We start from the raw sequence: 25,501 nt of genomic DNA, 5'->3' as shown, positions 1-25,501 counted from the left end.
TGAAGGAAGGTGCTATAAGACAAACACCTGAAACAAAGACTTTTAGCCCTTTTACTTATTATTTTACCACCCTCTTTACCCCTCTGTGTTTGTCTGTTTTGTGTATGTGTAAATAGAGGGATGAGTTTTAAGTTGGGGTGGGGAGGGGGTTAGGAATTAGTTAACCTGTTGTAATTGCTGCATATTTAATTGTTATTGCTGTTAATAAAATTGATTGTTTAAATTTACAAACCTGGTGACTGTGGGCAGCTAAGGGCCAAAATCTTTGGGTGATTTTTTAAAGAAATATTCATTAATTTTGATTTTTTTTGGGGTCAAGTGGGGCTGGAATTGACTGCGCTTGAGCCCAGGACATAATTTGGGGGCTCGGGTCCATGATCTGAATGGTAAACGGCGCCGTTTGGGTGACAGTATAAATTAAAAAGAGACCCCAGGTTTGTAGCAATATAACAGGATGGCTCTGGAAGCTGCTAAGACGTTTCTTCAGGTGGATGACTTGTTTTTAGTTTATGTAAAAAGACACGCTAATCAAATTGACAGGTGAATTGAAAATAGAGGTTCCAGCTAAAACTAGGAAGGCAGTGATATGAAATGAAAAAATGAAAATCACTTATTGTCACGAGTAGGCTTCAATAAAGTTACTGTGAAAAGCCCCTAGTCGCCACATTCCGGCGCCTGTCCGGGGAGGCCGGTACAGGAATCGAACCGTGCTGCTGGCCTGCTTGGTCTGCTTTAAAAGCCAGCGATTTAGCCCGGTGAGCTAAACCAATATATGATATATTGGTTGAATACTTTGGTCTGTTAGAAACACAGGAGAGCCCACGAAGTAGTATAGCATCATATACATTTTCTGGTAGGGAAATTGAGCTGTAGAGAATTTGGTTGCAGTTCAAGCATGAGAGGGAATTAAAAAGAATGGAGAAAGAAATGGAAATGCTACAAAAAGAAAAAGATTGAGCTTTTCAAATGGAAAATGAAATGAGGTGGTTGGAATTAGAGCGGGAGGAAATAGCATTAGAGAGCGAGTTCGAGCTTGAGGCACTGGAAATGAAAAGGGAAAACCAAATCCTTCTCCAAGTTTGCATAGCACCTGTGTCCAATTTTCTTTTGGCCACTCCATTTGTTTGGGTGGCTGTTTTTTCAAATGTCTCCCCACCCCTCCACAAAAGAAAGGTTTCTACTTGCTTCTCTTCAAACTTTGGGAGAACCTGTATAAATTAAAACATACCGCCACTGATTTCTGTTCTATTCTACCTGGTAATAGGTGGTGATTGAGTCCTGTGTGAGTGAGATGATTTTCCGAGAGCAAAGAGAAGCAGTTGAAGTCTTGGACGCTCAAAGTAAGGAAGCTGCTCTCTCTCTCCCCTTCGTGTTTTTTCAATAAAGGTTGCATTGCTGCACAGAGACCTGAATGAATCTACAGTGAAAACCTTGAACTGAAAGCCTAAACTGAAATTGGGCACTACCCATACAAAGTAAATCAATGGAGCGGGCACAGGAGGTTTATACTTACCTGTCAGAGGGGGTATCTATAAATTATGTTGAGGTGAAAAAGGCTATTCTGAGTGCATATGAAGTGGTTCCCGAGGCATATAGGCAAAAATTTTGGAATTTAAGGAGACAGCCAGGACAGATGTATGCCAAATTTGAAAGGGTTAAGCAGAACAATTTTAGTAGATGGAGACAAGCATTGGGAGTTGAAACTAACTTTGAGGCTCAGAGAGGTCATTCTCTTGGAAGAATTTAAGAATTCCTTGCCTTCTGTGATAAGAACCCAGGTTGAAGACCAAAAGGTGAAAACAGCTGGACAAGCAGCAATATGGCTGATGATTATGAGCTGACACCTAAATTTAAACCTTTGTTCCATCACAGTCCTCATTTTGAAAAGGATAGGAAGTGGGAGAATGAAAGGAAGGCAGATAGCCAATTTAAGGAATGGATAGTTGTGAATGCTCCGAGTACTTTTCCTCAGGCGTGGAAGGAAGATACTGAGCGTGAAGGTGAGCCTCGAAAGTCCTAGATGTTACCATTGTAATAAGGTGGAATATGTTCATTCAGCATGTTGGAAGTTGCTAGGAAAGCCCATGGGGCTTGTTGGAGTTCAAAAGTTGATTTCTAAAAAGGGAACCAAAGTGGGGACTACTACAGGGCAGACTGTAGCTCTAACTGGACTTCGAAGACCTGAGGTAAACACTACCATAGAGCCGTTTTGATGAATGAGGTAGTTGAGAAATAGCAGGGTTTTTGTCTTCAAGGGAAGATTACCCCATTTTACTCAACTGATGTAGCCAAACCCATAACTATTTTAAGGGACACAGGTGCTATGCAAACTTGGAGAAGGATTTGGTTTTCCCTCCAGAGTTCAAAGAAAATTAAGGTGTTAGTAAAGGGGATAGGTGGGGTTATATCCCGGTTCCGTTATATAAAGTACAATTGAAGTGTGATTGTGTCAGATCTAGTGGCGGTCAGAAAGGTTAAGGAGTTACCAGCGGACGGAATGATTTGGCAGGAGTGAAAGTTGTAGCTTCACTCATGATTACAGAAGAGTCTGAGGGAAGTCTGCGGAAAGCGCATGTGATACCAATGGCAGGACATGTGGGAATTAAGAAAACCCATTGGGCATTAAATGACGCAAAGAAATGTTGAAAGACATTAATCACACATCAAATGACAATGGTAGTGAATCTGATTCTGATGATCTTCGTGAAATTATCTCTGAGAATGATTCCTCACGTGAGTTTGTTAAAATATAGTAGAAAACTATATTCTGGGAACTCCAAGACTGAAAGTGATCTTGAGAAAGAGGAGTCCAAATCTAATAGTGATTACAGTGATGAAGGTTCAAGCGAGAATTCTGAATCCGATTTGGATTCTGATTATGAAGAAATGTTAAACAACTACTGAATAGACCTGTCACTAACTGATCTTGTTCAGCTGGCAAGCAATTCTTCCAAAGCTAAGGAAGAAGACAGCAAATCAGAAGAATAAGGTGAATTAGACTTTCTTAAAAGGAGCGCGTTAAGCCTCTTGCAGTAAACCCACCTAAGTACAGATATTTTTCAGAGCATGCCTGTCTTGAAGGAAGATATACGTGATAGCATGGCATCAGCTATTCAAGATGAGAACAGTGAAATGACACCAAGCAAATGGCTGATTAATCCATCTTTTTAAGGCCCTCAGAGCCTCTTCAAGGTAAAGGAAGCAAATAGCAAATGAGGTGAAATAATTGAAAATGAGGAGGAAGGTGGACGAAGTATGATGCTGCAACCATACTAGGAACAAAAACAAAGTTTATGGAACCAACAATGTGCTGTCCTCTGAGTCTGATAATTATCTGAAAAGTAGTTGCAGGCCACCACCATTTATGCCTCTTCAATTCAAAACATCCACCATGGACATCCCAGCTACAGGTTTCACCTGGTATATCTGAAAGCAAAGAAGAAAAGTTGAAATCTGGAAAACACAAATTACATAACTCCTTATTACTAAATGAGGATAAAAGCTGTGATTACGAAGACTCCAATGAATCTGTAAAAGCTGTAAAACAAATAATTAAAAAAAAATTTGTTCATGAGATGTAGGCGGCACAGGCTGTGCCAGCATTTATTGCCCATCCCTAATTGCCCTTGAGGGGGCAATTGAGACTCAACCACATTGCTGTGGGTTTGGAGTCACATGTATGGCTAGACCAGGTAAGGATGGCAAATTTCCTTTTTTTGAATAAATTGAGTACCCAATTATTTTTATTTTTCCAATTAAGGGGCAATTTAGCGTAGTCAATCCACCAAACCTGCACATCTTTGGGTTGTGGGGATGAAACCCACACATACACAGGGAGAATGTGCAAACTCCACATAAACAGTGACCCAGGATCGAACTGGGTACTCAGCACCACAGGCAGCAGTGGTAACCACTGCGCCACCATTTCATTTCACCATGCTGCCCTCAGATTTCCTTCCCGAAACGACATCAGTGAACCAGATGGGTTTTTACTACAATCGACAATGGTTTCACGGTCATTAGATTTTTAATTCCAGGTATTTTATTGAGTTCAAATTCCATCATCTGCCATGGTGGGTTTCGAACCTGGGTCCCCAGATCATTATCCTGGGTCTCTGGATTACTCGTCCAGCGACAATATCACCATGCCACCACCTCCCCTGAGTGATGCATATAAAGCCAACCAACTCTACAAACATTGAACTTTCAGCTTTACTTTACTTCAGCTACAAGTAACCTTGTGAAGAAAAAGAGAAAATGCAAATCTGGAGGGGTTGAAAAGTGTTTGATTAAAGGTGAACCAAATATTTCCCTTAGCCTTGACAATACTGCTTGTAGTTTAGCTGCAGAGGATTCCCGAATTTAGGATAAACATTAATTGGACAATCAGAAAAGACAGTTTGAATTTCATGAGAGAGAGACAGAAATGCCCTCTCCAATTTGGGAAGCCAGAAACCCGACAAAGCAGAATAGGTTGTCTTTGATTTTGAAGAAGAGTGAAAACTCTTCAATATTGCTGTTTGGCAATATTGGACAGAATTCTGAAACCAAAGATGCAAGCATATCTGCAGAAGAACAGAGAGAATAAAGGTACTGAAAAAATATAGATTTGTAGGGAAACACCAGGGTGTACTACATTAACTATTCATGATGTAGATATAGGAAACTCTGAACCAATAAAGCCATATGCGCCTCGACTAAAACCACAGACTGCGTCAGTTCAAGTCTGAAATACAGTGCATGTTGGATAATAATCTTTTTGGCACAAGTAGGCATACATTAACACCGGCAATGAAGTTACTGTGAAAAGCCCCTAGTCGCCACATTCTGGCGCCTGAACGGATACACAGAGGGAGAATTCAGACTGTCCAATTTACTTAATGCAACAATTATAGTACAGAACAAGCAAAAACAGAATGCCAAGGAGAGTTTGGGAGATTGATGGCATGTTCGTTGGCGAACCAGTGCTGGCTGTTCCGGTCTTATCCAAACCATTTAAAATGGTCAGTGACCTGGGGGTGGGGCAATGCTACTGCAAGCCGACGAGGCAGGAATAGAGAAGCAAGTGGGATGCTTTTCAAAAACACTAAGTCTGTTCCAAAGAAAGTATTCCATCATTAAAAAGGAAACCTTAGCCTTGCTAGTCCTTTAGCACTTTGAAGTATATGTCTGGCATGAGTATAAACCAAGTTTAGTTAAGACCATAACCCCCTTGCGTTGATAGAAAAGATTAAAACCCGGAAAGCAAGATTATTTCTTTGGAGTTTGTTATTCCAACAATTCAATGTTAAAATTGTGCACAACCCTGAAAAGGATAATGTGATTGTGAATGCTTTGTCACAAGTTTAAGAACTGACTAGTTACCAATGTAGAGACTGGGAAGGGGATTTACATAATGTGGATGGATGAATGTATACATATATGTGATTTATGTCTTGCATACCTCACATTGAAACGTCTATGCCCTGATGTTTCGATCCTTTAGGGAGGGAAAGAAGTAAGGGCCCTTCCTGTTGATTCCCTTATTTCCAGTTTCCTTGTTTTTGCTGCTATCATTTGGATCCATAGATGCTGAATGGACATATACTTTTAAGTCGAGCAGGGGAAGAAAGGAATTCACAAGTTACAAAAGAGGACACTGACAACTTTTCAACTGCAGAACTCTGACTTTTCAGCAGCCAAGGGATCGGTGGGACTCAGTTCAATTGGTTGGCGGATGGTCAATGAATTGGTCAAAAGGCCATGTTCTGCCCAGTAACAGGCAGTGATTGTGTGCTGCCTGAGTGCGATGATTTTCAGAGAGCCAAGGGAAGCATTTGGAGTCCAGGACGCCTCCGCTGTAGGGGAACTGGTCTCACCGGCTTCCAACAGTGTGCAGCTGCCGGGGTTGACCAGGTGTTCAGCTTCCTCTGCTCAGGAACATTCATGGGAATGTTGACAACACAAGTGGAACATCTGCTGTGAAATAGGGGTCTCACACACAGACACACACACACACCCCCACTGCCTCCATTCCTCAAATGGTCAATATGCTTTTTGATGTTCCTCCCATTTATATTCACCACATATGACAAGGGCCCAGACTAGGTTACAATCTACCCTTCGAACCACTAACCATAGTGGGCCCAAGGTAAATTTCACACAAGACCTGCTCCCCTCACTCGGAATGACCTGTTACTCCCCTGCATAGCCCATTGAATTTTCTGGGAGGCCTGATATGCCTCTATTCTCCTCATCAAGTTAGGAAACACTAGATTCAACCGAGTTCTGAGGCAAAGACCCATCAGCAATTCGGCAGGTGTGACTCCCATGGTGGTGTGGCAGGTGTTGAGTTGTACAATATCAGAAAATTAGGAAGCAGCAGTTTGTTGGATTGCTTCCTCGTGGAATAGTGCCCATGTTGTGGCTACATTCTGAATGAACTGGCCGTAATTTACCATGCCTTGAAAGGATTTGAACTCAGTTACATTCTTGGGTGCTGGGACCTCCCAGATAGCCTTGACTTTCTCCTCGAGGGGATGTAACCCTGTTGAATCTGCACGGAATCCTAAATACGTCACTTCAAGGCCTGGAATGTACATTTTTCATGTTTGAGGCGACACCTGCGCCCCAAAACCATTTTAACATCACCTTCAGGCTCGACGTTTGCTCTTGAGAGTAGTCCCGGTGATTAAAATGTCTTCAAGGTAGTCCATCACTTTGGGAATCCCTTATCTAATTTAGAGTAGGTAATATCTAATAAATTAGATATCTTGATATCTAATTTAGAGTAGGTAAGGCTTCTTCCCAGCATGGCGTAGATGTCTTTGATCCTGGGGATCGGGTATTTTTTTCACCTGGACAACCTGATTTATAGTTCATTTGCAGTTCCCATGGATTGATCTGACTTGAGGACAGGGTCCATGGGGGCTGCCCACTCAGAAAATTGAACCAGTCACATTATGCCCAGTTCTTCTAATCCCGTTAAGCTCAGATTCAACCTTCTGATGCAGGGCATAGGGAACTGGTCTGGCTCTTAAAAAAAAAACTTGTTTGTTGAATCCGCATTGACATAAATTTTGGCTTTCACACCTTTGATCCGGACTAGTTTGCTATGAACAACATCCTCTTCTCAGAACATCTTGAAGGACACTGCTGGAAATTTAAAATATTTCCAGCCAATTGAGTTTGATGTGCTGTAACCAGTCCCTTCCCGTTTGGTTGGGTCTGTTCCCTTCCACGACAATCAGGGCCTGTTGGTGGTCCCAAGGATTTTCAGAGTTTCCCAGTGCAGGTGGAAAGCTTGAGGTGCTGCACAAATTTAAAGTTTGGGCTCCATCATGAATAAACTTGAAGGTTTGCTTCCCCCACAGCTGTCACTGAGGTCTCAGTGTCAACTTCCATTTTCTGGACAGTTTCTGCTGTTTTTTTTAAATTGGTGCGCTCTGTCTTGCGTGGCAATGTGCTTGAATATGGCCTCCATGAGTACAACAGAAACAGACAAGCTCATGACAATGGCAGGTCTCTTGAGCACGGTTAGGTTAATGTCCTGTTTTCTTTTCCCGGTCCTTTGACTTGGCTTCGGTCCCGAGGACCATATCTAGTTCTCTGCTGTGTCTCTTGATCCTGCTGCAGACCTTGCGGCCCTACCGTCCCAAACTTGATTGACTTTTCCTTCGGCCATGCTTTAGAGCTCAGTGGAGTCCTTTTCAGCGCACTTCGCCGTCCCAGGCATCTCAATAACCTTTCCCAGCATTATGGTGGGTTTCAGCCAGGAATTTCTTTTGGACATTGAGACTATGGATTCCACAAACAATCTGGTTGTGCAACATATCACTGAGCGTGGTCCTGACCTTGCAGTGCTCAGCGAGATGACGAAGCCTGGCTATGAAGGCTGAGATGGTCTCGAGGTCACTTACAGTGAAGTTGAATTTATACCGGAAAATAATCAAGGGCTTTGGGTTAAAATGTTCTTTGACCAACTTAACTATCTGATCTAAGATCTTTGAGGTGGGTGCCTCCAGGAACATGAGGTTCCTTATCAAATTGTACGTTTGAGGCCACAAACTGTCAGAACTATCACCTTCTTGTCTTCCCCGTGAACTCATTCACGGTGAAGAAATAATGGAGCAATTCGATGTACTGGCTCCAATCTTCAGCTCCTTGGTCAAACAGGTCCAGTTACCAATTGTAGGCATTTTCACTCATGTTTTGATGGTTTCTGACTCTCATTGCTCCTTTTATTCCAATTGTTCCTTCCTCCCTCCCCTTTAATCAGAAAGTACTGCAGGCTGCAATCAAACCTTTTACCTCATTGCCATTGTGGTGGATCTCGACAACACTTCGGAGGCTTCCAGTAGTAACAAAGGGGGTATTAGCAAAAGGCAAAAGCTGGTATGCATACAGGCACAGAACACAATAGGATAATGGGTCTTATCCCTTCGGCTCCAGGGTCCACACTGCTCCCAGTTGTGCCGTGCTGACTCGCTACTGGCCGGACTTCATGTGTTCCCGTGCGTTTGGCATCGAGCCAGCCACATGGCCTGCCAGGACCGCCCACTTAAAGGGACCATGCTACCACAAGCTGTACTTTAAATACGGACACTGTCACTATGAAAAAATTTATTTGATTCGCCAGAGTCCTGGCGAATCGTATAACTAGGGCTGTAGATGGGGCTTTAAGCTAAATAGTGGGGGTAAGAGTCAGTTGTATGGAGAATTAGAAAATCAAAGTTAAAGGAGAGGGTAGAAGTGCAGGTTAATGATGAGGACTTTCAGCTAGTTAAAGGAGCTGAGGATTCAGGAGAAATTAGTAAAGTTTCCAGACCACATAACAGAACAGAGAGTAAAGAAGGTGGCATGAATCTAACCTTGGGCAGAGCAAACAAGGTGACCAATATGAGAGGTGGTCAATGCAGGACTGAGGGTGTTGTATCTAATGCGCGCAGTATACGGGACAAGGTAAATGAGCTTGTGCGCACATTGAAATTGGCGGGTATGTTGTGTGTTTCACAGAAATGTGGCTGCAAGGGGATCAGGGCTGGGATCTAAATACAAGGAAATGTGTCCTATCAAAAGGACAGGCAGATGGGGAGAGGGGGTGGGGTGGCATTGATGGTAAGGAAAGAAGTTAAATCGATAAGAAGAAGTGATGTAGGATCAGAAGGCATAGAACCTCCGTGGGTAGAGTTGAGGAATCATAAAGGTACAAAGACCCTGAAGGGAATTATGTACAGGCTCCCTCGCAGTATTCAGGATGTGGAGCTGAAAATAAATGAAATTAAATGAATGAAAATCGCTTATTGTCACAAGTAGGCTTCAAATGAAGTTACTGTGAAAAGCCCCTAGTCGCCACATTCCGGCACCTGTTCGGGGAGGCAGGAGATAAATAAGAAAGGCAATATTACAATTATCATGGGGGACCTCAACATGCAGGTGGACTGGGAAAATCAGGTTGGTATTGGATCCCAAGAAGAGAAATTTGTGGAATGTCTAAGATGTTTTTTTTGGAGAAGCTTGTGACAGAACCTACTCAGGAGCAGCCAATTCTGGATTTGGTCATGTGTAATGAGGCAGGCTTGATTAGGGAACTTGAGGTGAAGGAACCCTTAGGGAGCAGTGACCACAATATGATAGAATTTACCCTGCAGTTTGAGGGGAGAAGCTAGAATCAAATGTAACGGTATTACAATTAAATAAGGGTAACTTCAAAACATAAGGGAGGAGCTGGCCAGAGTTGATTGGAAAGGGAGCAGAGCAAGGAAGACAGTGGAGCAGCAATGGCAGTTTTTTGGTATTATTCGGGAGACCCAGCAGAAATTCATCCCAAGGAGGAGGAAACGTGCTAAGGGGACGAGGAAGCATCCATGGCTGACGAGAGAAGTCCAGGACAGCACAAAGGAAAAAGCATACAAAGTGGCGAGGATGATTGGGCTGCCTTTAAAAGTGAGCAGAGGACAATTAAAAAAGCAATAAGGGGGGAGTAGATGAAATATGAGTGTAAGCTAGCTAGTAATATAACTGAAAATAGGAAGAGTTTTTTTCAATATATATAAGGTAAGAGAGAGACAAAAATAGACATTGGATCACTGCAAAATGAGGCTGGAGAAGTAACAATAGGAAACCAACAAATGGCAAAGGAACTGAATAGTTACTTTGCATCAGTCTTCATAGTGGAAGACACCAGTGGGATGCCAGAGCTCCAGGAGAATCGGAAGGCACATCAGAGTGTAGTGGCCAGCACCAAGGGGAAGGTTCTGGGGAAACTGAAAGATGGATAAATCACCTGAACCAGATGGACTGCACCCCATCGTTCTGAAGGAGGTAGCTGAGGACATTGTGGAGGCATTGGTGGTGATCTTTCAGGAATCACTGGAGGTAGGGAGGGTCCCAGAGGACTGGAAAGTAGCTAATGTAACACCTCTATATAAGGAGGAAGGCAGAAGACGGGAAATTATAGGCCAGTTAACCTGACTTCGGTCATTGGTAAGATTTTAGAGCCCACTATGAAAGATGAGATTGTGGAGTACTTGCAAGTGCATGATGAAATAGGACTGAGTCAGCACGGCTTCGTCAAGGAGAGGTCATGTCTGACAAATCGATTAGAATTCTTTGAGGAGGTATCAAGGAAGTTAGACAAAGGAGAACCAGTGGGCGTGATTTGTTTAGATTTCCAGAAGGCCTTTGACAAGGTGCCGCATAGGAGACTGTTAAATAAGTTACAAACTCATGGTGAATTTCAAAGGGCTTGGGGATATACAGTTGACACTGCAAACACCATAAACAGATAAATCTTTGAAATAACTTCCTGACTAAAGAATTGAGGGAAAGCTACCTTTTGCAATGTGCTGAGACTTAAGAGCAAGGCAGCCATCTCTCACTTGGGGAGAGTGGACCTGAAAAGGATAATTGCCAGTAAAAGCACTTACAGATGAAAATATTCGGCTAAATCATTGCCCTGATCTCCTCAAGAATGTACGAGAAAGCAATATGCCGACAACAAAGATTTATTTCATTGGCCTGTGATACAATTACTTATTACAAGAACAGTTACTTTTGTATTGAATACTACTTTGTTTTGAAAGTACCAAAACACACAAACCTGTCTTAAATGACGATCAAAACCATGAACCGCATGCCTAAGATTTTGTGCTCAGGGGGAAACAAAGACCCTTGCCTATGATCTTGAAGAGAGATCTAATGAATTTTAATTCTCTTGACATTTAATTGGTTGCAGCATAATTTAATGGGGACTTCCAGTGCCGAGTTAAAGTTTTAACGTCATCAAACTGCTGAAACGCCCAATCGCATTAAATAATTCTTGTAGCCATTAACCAGGAAATGAAAAGTAATGAACCTCCTTTTGTAAAGACGTTAGAGTGAAATAAAGATTGGAACATAGAATATCATGAGCAAACTTTAAAAATAATATTTTTTATTGTCACAAGTAATTGCAATTATTTTAAAAATCTGCCAATTTATTTCATTGGAGGCATTTAAGAGTATTGCACAAATATAAAATATTTTTTCAAGTCTAGGTCAATTGTTCAGCAATCTTTATTATGCGAGTCAATGTTAAAAATGGAGGTAGGATTTTCCGTCCCTGCTGTGGCAGATCATAGAATTTACAGTGCAGAAAAAAGCCACTCAGCCCATCGAGTCTGCAACCGACCCTTGGAAGGAACACCCTATCTAAGCCCACACCTCCACCCTATTCCAGCAACCCAGTAACCCCACCAAACCTTTTTAGACACCAAGGGCAATTTAGCATGGCCAATCTACCTAACTTGCACATCTTTGGACTGTGGGAGGAAACTGGAGCACCTGAAGGAAACCCACGCAGACATGGGAAGAACATGCAGACTTGGCACAGACAGTGACCCAAGCCAGGAATCAAACCTGGGACCCTGGAGCTGTGAAACTACTGTGCCACCTGTCAGCAAGTCAGCCAAATTTTAGATAATGGGACAAGATTGGATAGGTTGGGGTCATTTTCCTTGGAACAGAGGAGATGGAGGGTGTCATAATTGAGGGACCTAGATAGAATAAATAGAAACAATGCCACTACCTTAGCAAAACTGTCAAACTCCAGCAGGTGTATATTTGAGGTATGGGTGGAGGCTCATGTGGAGCATAAATGGTAGCATAGACCTGACACTTTGGCCTATATCTGTGCCATAGATTACAAGTTTACTTTATGCAAAATGCCGTCCTTTAGTACTGACAATTTTTAATGATGAATAAAATGGATTAATTTATTTTCTTTCCACATTGTATTAAAATATAACTAACAGAGACTTGGGAGTTCAAGTGAATCTCCCTACTGTAACAGTTTTATTCCAAAACTACTCTCATTATCAGGGTGCGGTGGGGGGGGGGGGGGGGGGGGGGGCTCGATCTTCAAAAATTGCATCTTCCTACTTTCAGAAAATATTAAAGGTGGGTTCTTATACTGCATATAGATGGCTTGAAGAAAAGTTGTACTTTACCAACTTATTTACAAGTTTTATTGCAGGATTAATTAACATGCAATATACACGGCATGGTGACACAGTGGTTAGCACTGCTGCCTCACAGCTCCAAGGTCCCAGGTTCAATTCCGGACTTGGGTGACTGTGTGGAGTTAAAAACTTTCTCCCCGTGTCTGCGTGGGTTTTCTCCGGCTACTCCAGTTTCCTCCCACAGTCCAAAGATGTGCAGGTTAGGTGGATTGGCTTTGCTGAATTACTCCTTAGTATACAAAAGGTTAGGTCGGGTTACTGGCTTACGGCTTTTTCTTATCTTTAGTGTGAAGAGAAATTGAAAGGCCCTGGTGTTACTTTATGTGTGGGACAGATTACGTCTGTTTAACACTTGTTAAAACCAAAGTTTTAAGGCTACTCGATAAAAGTGGCTAAACATGAATATGTGCCACTTTGTCAATTCTGAAGTATAATATCCTAACTACACATGAATTCTACCTATTTATTCATGTATTTCCTTCATGGCAGAATGACATGGATGTGTCATACCAGCTGTGGTAGCTCTTGGAGGCCAGCCTCCCAACCTTGCCCCATGCTTACACTGGGGTGCCCCTCAAATTATACATGACCCGAGAGAGATGCCAATGGTCTTTTCTGAACTATGGCTAATTATTAAATAACCTTACCTTGCACAACAACCTTGTAATAGAATCAAAATTTCTCACTCTGGAAAATGCTAGCTATCCAAGTATATAAAGAGGCTGAGGAATATAAATACAAATTTTGTCAAGTGTCAGGCTTTTTTATAGGTATAGAATATAAAACTCAAATTGGGAAATGCCTTTTTGTGAGCTGAAAAGGCAAAATTTACATCTGATGGGCTCAATACAATTCAAGGAATATGCACACTATTTCTGTCTTATAGTTTCCGCATCTATCATCAAAGAAAACTCATTTAGGATTTTCGTAGCAACATTATAATTGTTTCTTCCTCGAGTCTTAGTTTATATGGTGGCATGCTCATTAGGGTGAGACTGTGGAGAAACTATGGAGAAAATAGGCTGTTATTATCATCATCTTTGTCTGTAAAGTCATAATTTTTACTGGACTTAACCAATTCCTTCATTCCATGTTATTCCCTTCCCATACCATCCCTCTGATACCATCACCATCACATTTCGTCCAGCCCTTCCACATATTGCATCCCTCCTGTAAATACTCTCCCCAGGCAGAGTAACTTGTTTGTTCAGCATCCCTTACCATCTGCATTTTTAAAAATTTCCGTCAATCCCATGTCGCCACCAACTGTTGGTGGCATGTGCATCATGCGCTCCAGTTCCCCACTCTCCTGTGTGTCTCTGCATGTGCCAGGCACCTCCAACCAAATAAAACTTAACAATAAATGTGCCCCTTAAACTTAACAATTAAAACAGTCAGACAGAAAGAACCGTGTTATTATAGATAATTGATTCATCTGCAATACATGTTTCAGACAAGTAACTCAGCCCTTGTGGGGGGAGGTGGGATGAGGTGGACAATACCGCATTCAGGATAGAGATCCAACCTGTCCACAATATTCTGCTAATATTCTTGCCATTGTTTCTGCAAGTGGACTGAACATTTGGACAAGCTACTACAGGATTAACTGTACCTCCACGTTGAAACCGTGTATCAGCCATCCAAAGACAAGCACCCAGGAAGATTAATGTGAAAGGCTGTTGGAGATGTGAAAAAGCAAATCTTATTAAGGGCACAGAGGAGATTTACAAGGATGTTGCCTGGTATGGAGGGAAGATCTTGTGAGGAAAGGCTGAAGGACTTGAGGCTGTTTTTCGTTAGAAGAAGGTTAAGAGGTGACTTAATTGAGGCATACAAGATGATCAGAGGATTAGATAGGGTGGACATTGAGAGCCTTTTTCCTTGGATGGTGATGTCCAGCACGAGGGGACATAGCTTTAAATTGAGGGGAGATAGATATAGGACAGATGTCAGAGGTAGGTTCTTTACTCAGAGAGTAGTAAGGGCATGGAATGCCCTGCCTGCAACAGTAGTGGACTCGCCAACACTAAACGCATTCAAATGGTCATTGGATAGGCATATGGACGATAAGGGAATAGTGTAAAGGGACTTTAGAGGGGTTTCACAGGACGGCGCAACATCGAGGGCCGAAGGGCCTGTACTGCGCTGTAATGTTCTATGGGCAGGACCACGCTGTGAGGTAGTGAGAGGGTCACAGGGTAGACGCATATCCACTGAAATAAAGTATCCTGATGTGAAAAAACTGGTGATTTTTTTGAGTTTATCAGCAAAATAAATAATTTTCCCAACCATTTGGTCGAGGTTGATGCTTTTTTAAAGAGAAGGGAAAATCATTAATATGGTCTTTACTTTACCTATTGTCTTGTCATATTCCACTATTTTGAATAGATCACAACCGAGTTCATGCCACTGATGTGCTTCATGCTGTTTGGTACTTAACAACTCGGCCTATCCCAGGATTCCAGCAAATAAACAATGATCATGTAATGGGAAGTGACACAGGTAAATATTTTGCTCTATTTTAGCACTATGATAGATAAAATGTCATTTGGAGACTGATGACCATATTCGTTTTTGGCATGATCAGCCATTTATACCATCAACTTGGAACCATTTCTTAATTCTTGAGTTCTTTGTGAAAGCATATTTAATTTGCCATATTTTTAGTATCCTTAATATAATTGTGCTTCTTTATGAATTTTATGATGTAAGAAAATCCATAGGTACCTAACTTAATTGAAACTATCAAAGTTTAAAATGTGAAGAGTCACATCTCTGCACTGATGTTGATCGTTAATAGCTGTGCACTATCCCTATGGAGCAACATTGTAAGAAAATGTTTGATTGACACTGAAGAATAGAGATCCAGGGTAATGCCCGAGGAGCCTGGGTCTGAACCCCACCACGGCAGACGGTGAAATTTGAATTCAATAAAATTAAAAGTCTAATGATGACCATGAAACTAATGTTGTTTGCTGTAAAACCCCATCTGGTTCACTACTGTCCTTTGAAGAAGTGGACGCCTTTTGTCCTTGCGTGGTCTGGCCTACAGCAATGTGGTTGATTCTTAAATGCCCTTTGAAATGGTCTAACAAACCACTCAGTTCAAGGGTAATTAGGGATGGGCAATACATGCTGGCTCATTTTTGGCAGCAAGTTGATGCGTCAGAGTACAGGAGGGGGACAGAGAACCTAGTGGCATGGTGTAACGACAACGATCTCTCCCTCAACGACAGATTAGCTTGTCAGTTTGATGTTTGCATAATCATAAATACTGTTCAGAAAACATTTTGTGTGTAGAAAAGTTTTAAAGGAAGGTAGTAAGGTAGTGTCCTGAGAGAATATGGACTATTGTCTGTATTTTTTTGTCTTTTTTTAGGGATAAAATGTAATAGTCAACAGGAGGCGCTTTTTGCATTGTATTGTGTGTTGTGTTGCTTTCTTTTGAATATTGTTTTGAGGTTTTTAAAAAGCAAAAGATATAATTATGATCTGCAAATGTAAATTATAAGAACAAATTAACCATGTTCTGAAACTCAGGAAGCTAAATATGTGGCAAAAGATTTAGGAAAAAGCAGCACCTTTCTCCATTCAGCAATGCATTATTTACACTTTTTCTCCCATTATGATTGTTTCATCTTATCACCAGTTAGATATTAGGACAATCAAAATATATTTTAGGACTTAGCAAGTGTGCTGGATTTCAATCATTATAATGACTACAGAAAAATACAATGACCATTTCCAGTAAGTTTATTGCTGCATAAGCTGAAAAACTAATGTGACATCATTAAAATACATCTTTAAACAATGAATATTTTTTAGATTCCGACAGTGGAATATCACCAGGCCGGGTTGCATATATGTTTTCGAGAAGTTGTGCCATTTTGGATGATGGCTATAGCTGCCTTGCATCAAACATCCCAGCTCTGGAGTTAATGGCACTTTATGTTGCAGCTGCCATGCACGATTATGATCATCCTGGGCGCACAAATGCATTCCTGGTAGCAACAAATGCACCTCAAGTAAGTGGGTTTAATTAAGCGTGATAATGTTATGAATTACTTGATTAAATAATTGCAGTAATGTATTTCTAAGAACTTGAAGGCTTCTTAAGTTGGTATGCTATTTTAATGCTGGTCTTCAGTTAACCTTTCCTCAAGCTTTTTCCTGGTGTGAATTAAATCACCAACTCTTGCCACTTAGGAGTACTAGACATTTTATGCCTGTAGGCAGGGAAGATAAAAGATGATATTGTTTCCAGCAAATAAATTTTGCGTTTAGCCCGGCTGAGTCTGAGGCTCCAGATAGGTAGTAGAAGTTGTTTTCCATTTCCTTGCCCAATTGCACCACTCCCCTTCCCTTCTTGCTAAATTTTTACTGGCTGTTGATTTTTTTGTAGTGATATTTTTATCAATAAATTGTGTTCTTAATTTAAGCTCAGTAATCTTTCAATACAGTACATTAAATGGGAGAGATTCTCTGCCTGCGTTGGCCTATTCCCAGAGGGCCGCAACAAAGGATTTGCACCGGGTGCCGAATGGAGCCCAATCACGGCACCTGGTGCAATCTGGTTCATGCCCTCATTGGACATGAGCCGGATGAGCATTTTTAAATGTGTGTTTAAATATGATCAGGCCAGAGTCTCTTGGCTCCTGGGATTCGGTGGCATAGTGGTGTTATCGCTGGACTAGTAATAGTGAGACCCAGCATAATGATCTGGGGATCCGTGTTCGAATTCCACCATGGCAGAATGTGAACTCAAAAAAAAAAAATATCTGGAATTTACAGTTTAATGATCATCATGCAACCATTGTTGATTGTTGTAAAAACCCATCTGGTTCACTAATGTCCTTTAGGGAAGGAAATCTGTCATCCTTATCTGGTCTGGCCGACTCGTGACTTTAGACCCATAGCAATGTGGTTGATTCTTAAAGGCCCTCTGAAATGGCCTAGCAAGCCACTCCGTTGTATTTAACTGCTACGAAAATACAAAAAAGGAATGGAACCGGACGGACCACCCGGCATCGAACCAGGCATTGGAAACGACAACGACAAACCCAACCCTACCGACTCTGCAAAGTCCTCCTTACTAACATCTGGGGGCTTGTGCCAAAGTTGGGAGAGCTAACTCACAGACTAATTAAGCAACAGCCTAACATAGTCATCCCTTACAGATAATGCCCGAGACACAACTATGACCATACATGGGTGTGCCCTGTCCCACCGGCAGCACAGACCCAGCAGAGGTGACGGCACAGTGGTATATAGTCAGGAGAGAGTTGTCCTGCGAGTCCTCAATATCAACTCTGGACCCCATGTAGTCTCGAGGCTTTAGGTTAAACACGGGAAAGGACACCTCCTGCTGATTGCCACATATCAGCCACCATCATCTGATGAATCAGTACTCCTCCATGTTGAACACCACTTGGAGGAAGCACTGACGGTGGCAAGGGCGTAGAATATGCACTGGGTACGGTATTCAATTTCTACCACCAATAGTGGGCCGGTCGTACCACCAGCGACCAAGCTAGCCGGGTCCTAAAGGACATAGCTACTAGACTAGGACTGTAGCAGGTGGTGAGGAACCAACAAGAGGGAAAACATACTTGACCTCATCCTCACCAATTTTCTTGCTGCAGATGCATCTGTGCATGACAGTATTGGTAGAAGTGACCACCTCACAGTCCTTGTGGAGCCAAAGTCCCATCTTCACATTGAGGATACCCTCCTGGTGCAGTTGTTTGGCACTTTCCACGTGCTGAATGGGATAGACTCGGAAGAGACCTACCAACTTAAGACTGGGCATACATGAGGCGCTGTGGGCCATCAGCAGCAGCAGAATTGTATTCAACCACAATCTGCAACCTCATGGCCTGGCATATCCCCCACTTATGCCTTTTATTTGAAGATGCACTGCAGTAACTCATCAATGTTCATAGAACATAGAACACTACAGCGCAGTACGGGCCCTTCGGCGCTCGATGTTGCGCCGACCTGTGAAACCATCTGAAGCCTATCTGACCTACACTATTCCATTTTCATCCATATGTCTATCCAGTGACCACTTAAATGCCCTTAAAGTTGGCGAGTCTACTACTGTTGCAGGCAGGGCGTTCCACATCCCTACTACTCTCTGAGTAAAGAAACTGCCTCTGACATCTGTCCAATATCTACCACCCCTCAATTTAAATCTATGTCCCCTCGTGTTGGTCATCACCATCCGAGGAAAAAGACTCTCAATGTCCACCCTATCTAACCCTCTGACTATCTTATATGTCTCTATTAAGTCACCTCTCAGCCTTCTCCTCTCTAACGAAAACAACCTCAATTCCCTGAGCCTTTCCTCGTAAGACCTTCCCTCCATACCAGGCAACTTCCTAGTAAATCTCCTCTGAACCCTTTCCAAAGCTTCCACATCCTTCCTATAATGTGGTGACCAGAACTGCACGCAGTACTCCAGGTGCGGCCGCACCAGAGTTATGTACAGCTGCAGCATGACCTTGTGGTTCCGAAACTCAATCCCCCTGCTTATAAAGGCTAGCACACCATATGCCTTCTTAACAGCCCTATTAACCTGGGTGGCAACTTTCAGGGATTTAGTGTACCTGGATGCCGAGATCTCTCTGTTCATCTACACTACCAAGAATCTTGCCATTAGCCCAGTACTCTGCATTCCTGTTACTCCTTCCAAAGTGAACCACCTCACACTTTTCCGCATTAAACTCCATCTGCCACCTCTCAGCCCAGCTCTGCAGCTTATCTATGTCCCTCTGTATCCTATAACATCCTTCAGCACTATCCACAACTCCACCGACCTTCGTGTCATCTGCAAATTTACTAACCCATCCTTCTACACCCTCTTCCAGGTCATTTATAAAAATGACAAACAGGCAGTGGCCCCAAAACAGATCCTTGCGGTACACCACTAGTAACTGAACTCCAGGATGAACATTTGCCATCAACCACCACCCTCTGTCTTCTTTCAGCTAGCCAATTACTGATCCAAACCGCTAAATCACCTTCAATTCCATACTTCCTTATTTTCTGCAATAGCCTACCGTGGGGAACCTTATCAAACGCCTTACTGAAATCCATATACACCACATCAACAGCTTTACCCTGATCCACCTGTTTGGTCACCTTCTCAAAAAACTCAATAAGGTTTGTGAGGCATGACCTACCCTTCACAAAACCGTGTTGAGTATCGCTAATCAACTTGTTCTTTTCAAGATGATTATAAACCCTATCTCTTATAACTTTTCCAACATTTTACCCACAACTGAAGTAAGGCTCACAGGTCTATAATTACCAGGATTGTCTCTACTCCCCTTCTTGAACAAGGGGACAACATTTGTTATCCTCCAGTCTTCCGGCACTATTCCTGTCGACAAAGACGACATAAAGATCAAGGACAAAGGCTCTGCAATCTCCTCCCTGGCTTCCCAGAGAATCCTAGGATAAATCCCATCTGGCCCAGGGGACTTATCTATTTTGACATTTTCTAAAATTGCTAACACCTCCTCCTTTTGAACCTCCATTCCATCTAGCCTGGTCGACTGAACCTGAGTGTTCTCCTCGACAACATTGTCTTTCTCCAGTGTAAACACTGACGAAAAATATCCATTTAATGCTTCCCCTATCTCCTCTGATTCCACACACAACTTTCCACCACTATCCTTGATTGGCCCTAATCTTACTCTAGTCATTTTTTTGTTCCTGATATACCTATAGAAAGCCTTAGGGTTTTCCTTGATCCTATCCGCCAACGACTTTTCGTGTCCTCTCCTCGCTCTTCTTAACTCTCCCTTTAGGTCCTTCCTGGCTAACTTGTAACTCTCAAGTGCCCTAACTGAGCCTTCATGTCTCATCCTAACATACGCCTTCTTCTTCCTCTTGACAAGTGCTTCAACGTCCTTAGTAAACCACGGTTCCCTTGCTCGACAACTTCCTCCCTGCCTGACAGGTACATACTTATCAAGGACACGCAGTAGCTGTTCCTTGAAAAAGCTCCACATTTCGATTATACCCTTCCCCTGCAGTTTCCTTCCCCATCCTATACATCCTAAATCTTGCCGAATAGCATCATAATTGCCTTTCCCCCAGCTATAATTCTTGCCTTGCGGTATATACCTATCCCTGCCCATTGCTAAAGTAAACATAACCAAGTTGTGATCACTATCACCAAAGTGCTCACCTACATCTAAATCTAACACCTGGCCGGGTTCATTCAGCAGCAGAGATGTGGAGGAACAGATTGGGAAACAGATTTTGGAAAGGTGCAGAAGTCACAGGGTAGTAGTCATGGGCGACTTCAACTTCCCAAACATTGAGTGGAAACTCTTTAGATCAAATAGTTTGGATGGGGTAGTGTTTGTGCAGTGTGTCCAGGAAGCTTTTCTAACACAGTATGTAGACTGTCCGACCAGAGGGGAGGCCATATTGGATTTAGTACTTGGTAATGAACCAGGGCAGGTGATAGATTTGTTAGTGAGGGAGCATTTTGGAGGTAGTGACCACAATTCTGTGACTTTCACTTTAGTAATGGAGAGGGATAGGTGCGAGCAACAGGGCAAGGTTTATAATTGGGGGAAGGGTAAATACAATGCTGTCAGACAAGAATTGAAGTGCAGAAGTTGGGAACATAGGCTGTCAGGGAAGGACACAAGTGAAATGTGGAACCTGTTCAAGGAACAGGTACTGCATGTCTTTGATATGTATGTCCCTGTCAGGCAGGGAAGAGATGGTCGAGTGAGGGAACCATGGTTGACAAGAGAGGTGAATGTCTTGTTAAGAGGAAGAAGGAGACTTATGTAAGGCTGAAGAAACAAGGTTCAGACAGGACGCTGGAGGGATACAAGATAGCCAGGAGGGAACTGAAGAAAGGGATTAGGAGAGCTAAGAGAGGGCATGAAAAATCTTTGGCGGGTAGGATCAAGGAAAACCCCAAGGCCTTTTACACATATGTGAGAAATATGAGAATGACTAGAGCGAGGGTAGGTCCGATTAAGGACAGTAGCGGGAGATTGTGTATTGAGTCTGAAGAGATAGGAGAGGTCTTGAACAAGTATTTTTCTTCAGTATTTACAAATGAGAGGGGCCATATTGTTGGAGAGGACAGCGTGAAGCAGACTGATAAGCTTGAGGAGATACTTGTCAGGAAGGAAGATGTGTTGCGCGTTTTGAAAAACTTGAGGATAGACAAGTCCCCCGGGCCTGACGGGATATATCCAAGGATTCTATGGGAAGCAAGAAATGAAATTGCAGAGCCGTTGGCAATGATCTTTTCGTCCTCGCTGTCAACAGGGGTGGTACCAGAGGATTGGAGAGTAGCGAATGTCGTGCCCCTGTTCAAAAAAGGGAATAGGGATAACCCTGGGAATTACAGGCCAGTTAGTCTTACTTTGTTGGTAGGCAAAGTAATGGAAAGGGTACTGAGGGATAGGATTTCTGAGCATCTGGAAAGGCATTGCTTGATTAGGGATAGTCAGCACGGATTTGTGAGGGGTAGGTCTTGCCTTACAAGTCTTATTGAATTCTTTGAGGAGGTGACTAAGCATGTGGATGAAAGTAAAGCAGTGGATGTAGTGTACATGGATTTTAGTAAGGCATTTGATAAGGTTCCCCATGGTAGGCTTATGCAGAACGTAAGGAGGCATGGGATAGTGGGAAATTTGGCCAGTTGGATAACAAACTGGCTAACCGATAGAAGACAGAGAGTGGTGGTGGATGGCAAATATTCAGCCTGGAGCCCAGTTATCAGTGGCGTACTGCAGGGATCAGTTCTGGGTCCTCTGCTGTTTGTGATTTTCATTAACGACTTGGATGAGGGAGTTGAAGGGTGGGTCAGTAAATTTGCAGATGATACGAAGATTGGTGGAGTTGTGGATAGTGAGGAGGGCTGTTGTCGGCTTCAAAGAGACATAGATAGAATGCAGAGCTGGGCTGAGAAGTGGCAGATGGAGTTTAACCCTGACAAGTGTGAGGTTGTCCATTTTGGAAGGACAAATCTGAATGCAGGAATACAGGGTTAATGGTAGGGTTCTTGGCAATGTGGAGGAGCAGAGAGATCTTGGGGTCTATGTTCATAGTTCTTTGAAAGTTGCCACTCAAGTGGATAGAGCTGTGAAGAAGGCCTATGCTGTGCTAGCGTTCATTAGCAGAGGGATTGAATTTAAGAGCCGTGAGGTGATGATGCAGCTGTACAAAACCTTGGTCAGGCCACATTTGGAGTACTGTGTGCAGTTCTGGTCACCTCATTTTAGGAAGGATGTGGAAGCTTTGGAAAAGGTGCAAAGGAGATTTACCAGGATGTTGCCTGGAATGGAGAGTAGGTCATACGAGGAAAGGTTGAGGGTGCTAGGCCTTTTCTCATTAGAACGGAGAAGGATGAGGGGCGACTTGATAGAGGTTTATAAGATGATCAGGGGAATAGATAGAGTAGACAGTCAGAGACTTTTTCCCCGGGTGGAACACACCATTACAAGGGGACATAAATTTAAGATAAATGGTGGCAGATATAGAGGGGATGTCAGAGGTAGGTTCTTTACCCAGAGAGTAGTGGGGGCATGGAATGCACTGCCTGTGGCAGTAGTTGAGTCGGAAACGTTAGGGACCTTCAAGCGGCTATTGGATAGGTACTTGGATTAGGGTAGAATAATGAAGTGTAGGTTAACTTCTTAAGGGCAGCACGGTAGCATTGTGGATAGCACAATTGCTTCACAGCTCCAGGATCCCAAGTTCGATTTCGACTTGGGTCACTGTCTGTATGGAGTCTGCACATCCTCCCCGTGACTGCGTGGGTTTCCTCCGGGTACTCCGGTTTCCTCCCACAGTCCAAAGATGTGCAGGTTGGGTGGATTGGCCATGAAAAATTGTCCAATATTCTATGATTAACCTAGGACAAAAGTTCGGTGCAACATCGTGGGCCGAAGGGCCTGTTCTGTGCTGTATTTCTCTATCTCTATCTATTACCCAGTACCAAATCCAATGTGGCCTTGCCCCTTGTTGGCCTGTCTACATACTGTGTCAGAAAACCCTCCTGCACACACTGCACAAAAACTGACCCATCTACAGTACTCGAGCTATAGTATTTCCAGTCAATATTTGGAAAGTTAAAGTCCCCCATAACAACTACCCTGTTACTCTCGCTCCTGTCAAGAATCATCTTTGCAGGAATTATCTAAGGTGTTCCTTAGACAACACCTTCCAAACACATGACCACTGCCATCTCGATTGGATTGGATTGGATTTGTTTATTGTCACGTGTACCGAGGTACAGTGAAAAGTATTTTTCTGCGAGCAGCTCAACAGATCATTATGTACATAGGAACAAAAGGGAATAAAAGAAAATACATAATAGGGCAACACAAGATATACAATGTAACTACATAAGCACTGGCATCGGATGAAGCATACAGGGTGTAGTGTTAATGAGATCAGTCCCTAAGATGGTCATTTAGGAGTCTGGTGACACTGGGGAAGAAGCTGTTTTTGAGTCTGTTCGTGCGTGTTCTCAGACTTCATCTCCTGCCCGATGGAAGAAGTTGGAAGAGCGGGTGGGAGGGATCTTTGATTATGCTGCCCGCTTTCCCCAGGCAGCGGGAGGTGTAGATGGAGTCAATGGATGGGAGGCGGGTTTGTGTGATGGACTGGGCGGTATTCACGACTCTGAAGTTTCTTGCGGTCCTGGGCCGAGCAGTTGCCATACCAGGCTGTGATGCAACCCGATAGGATGCTTTCTTTGGTGCATCTGTAAAAGTTGATGAGGGTTAATGTGGACATGCCAAATTTCCTTAGTTTCCTGAGGAAGTATAGGCGCTGTTGTGCTTTCTTGGTAGTAGCGTCGACGTGGATGGACCAGGACAGATTTTTGAAGATGTGCACCCCTAGGAATTTGAAACTGCTAACCATCTCCACCTCGGCCCCGATGATGCTGACCGGGGTGTGTACAGTACTTTGCTTTCTGAAGTCAATGACCAGCTCTTTTGTTTTGCTGGCATTGAGGGAGAGATTGTGTCGCTACACCGCTCCACTAGGTTCTCTGTCTCCCTCCTGTATTCGGACTCGTCGTTATTCGAGATCCGGCCCACTATGGTCGTATCGTCAGCAAACCTGTAGATGGAGTTGGAACCAAGTTTTGCCACGCAGTCGTGTGTGTACAGGGAGTAGTGTAGGGGGCTAAGTACGCAGCCTTGCGGGACCCCGGTATTGAGGACTATTGTGGAGGAGGTGTTGTTGTTCATTCTTAGTGATTGTGGTCTGTTGGTCAGAAAATCGAGGATCCAGTTGCAGAGTGGAGAGCCAAGTCCTAGGTTTTGAAGCTTTGATATGAGCTTGGCTGGGATTATGATGTTAAAGGCGGAGCTGTAGTCAATAAATAAGAGTCTGATGCGGGAGTCCTTGTCTTTGAGATGCTCTAGGGATGAGTGTAGGGCCAGGGAAATGGCGTCTGATGTGGACCGGTTGCAACGGTATGCGAATTGTAGTGGATCAAGGCATTCTGGGAGTATGGAGGTGATGCGCTTAATGATTAACCTCTTGAAGCACTTCATTACGACTGAAGTCAGGGCCACCGGCCAGTAGTCATTGAGGCATGTTGCCTGGTTCTTCTTTGGTACCGGTATAATGGTGGTCTTCTCGAAGCAGGTGGGGACAAGAGCAGCAGGTACCTGGAGGTTCTCTTCTAAGTCACTCATCACCCTGACTTGGAAGTATATTGTTGCTCCTTCATTCTCGCTGGACCAAAATCATAGAACTCCCTCCTTAATAATACACTTCAAGGACTGCAGCGGTTCAAGAAGGCAACTTATCTACACCTTCTGAAGGGCAACTAGGGATGAGCAATAAATGCTGGCCGAACCAGCAATGCCCACATCCCGTAAATTAATGAAACAATATAAAAAAATTTGCTGCCTCCGCTGGCGTAGCGTGAGGCCAGTGAGAATCTCTGCTGGTCTCCATCTACAGAGGCCAGACATGATGACCATGTCGGGGGTCTTGGAGGCCATTGGAGCACCCGA

General features: G+C 43.2%; 1 protein-coding gene across 4 annotated transcripts in view; it reads left to right on the top strand.

The window, feature by feature from the left end:
- Positions 1–25,501, top strand: part of pde3b (phosphodiesterase 3B) — a 321,094-nt gene that overhangs the window by 283,617 nt on the left and 11,976 nt on the right. For all 4 annotated transcript variants that reach the window (XM_038808098.1, XM_038808100.1, XM_038808097.1 and 1 more), the window contains 2 exons: positions 14,868–14,981; positions 16,305–16,504. In XM_038808098.1, the coding sequence (XP_038664026.1) occupies positions 14,868–14,981; positions 16,305–16,504 (314 nt within the window). The remainder of the gene's footprint in view (positions 1–14,867; positions 14,982–16,304; positions 16,505–25,501) is intronic.

This window comes from Scyliorhinus canicula, chromosome 9 (genome assembly GCF_902713615.1).
Source record: "Scyliorhinus canicula chromosome 9, sScyCan1.1, whole genome shotgun sequence".
NCBI classification, from domain to species: domain Eukaryota; kingdom Metazoa; phylum Chordata; class Chondrichthyes; order Carcharhiniformes; family Scyliorhinidae; genus Scyliorhinus; species Scyliorhinus canicula.
Note: the sequence above shows the minus strand (reverse complement) of the source record. Positions and strands in the feature narration are given on the sequence as shown.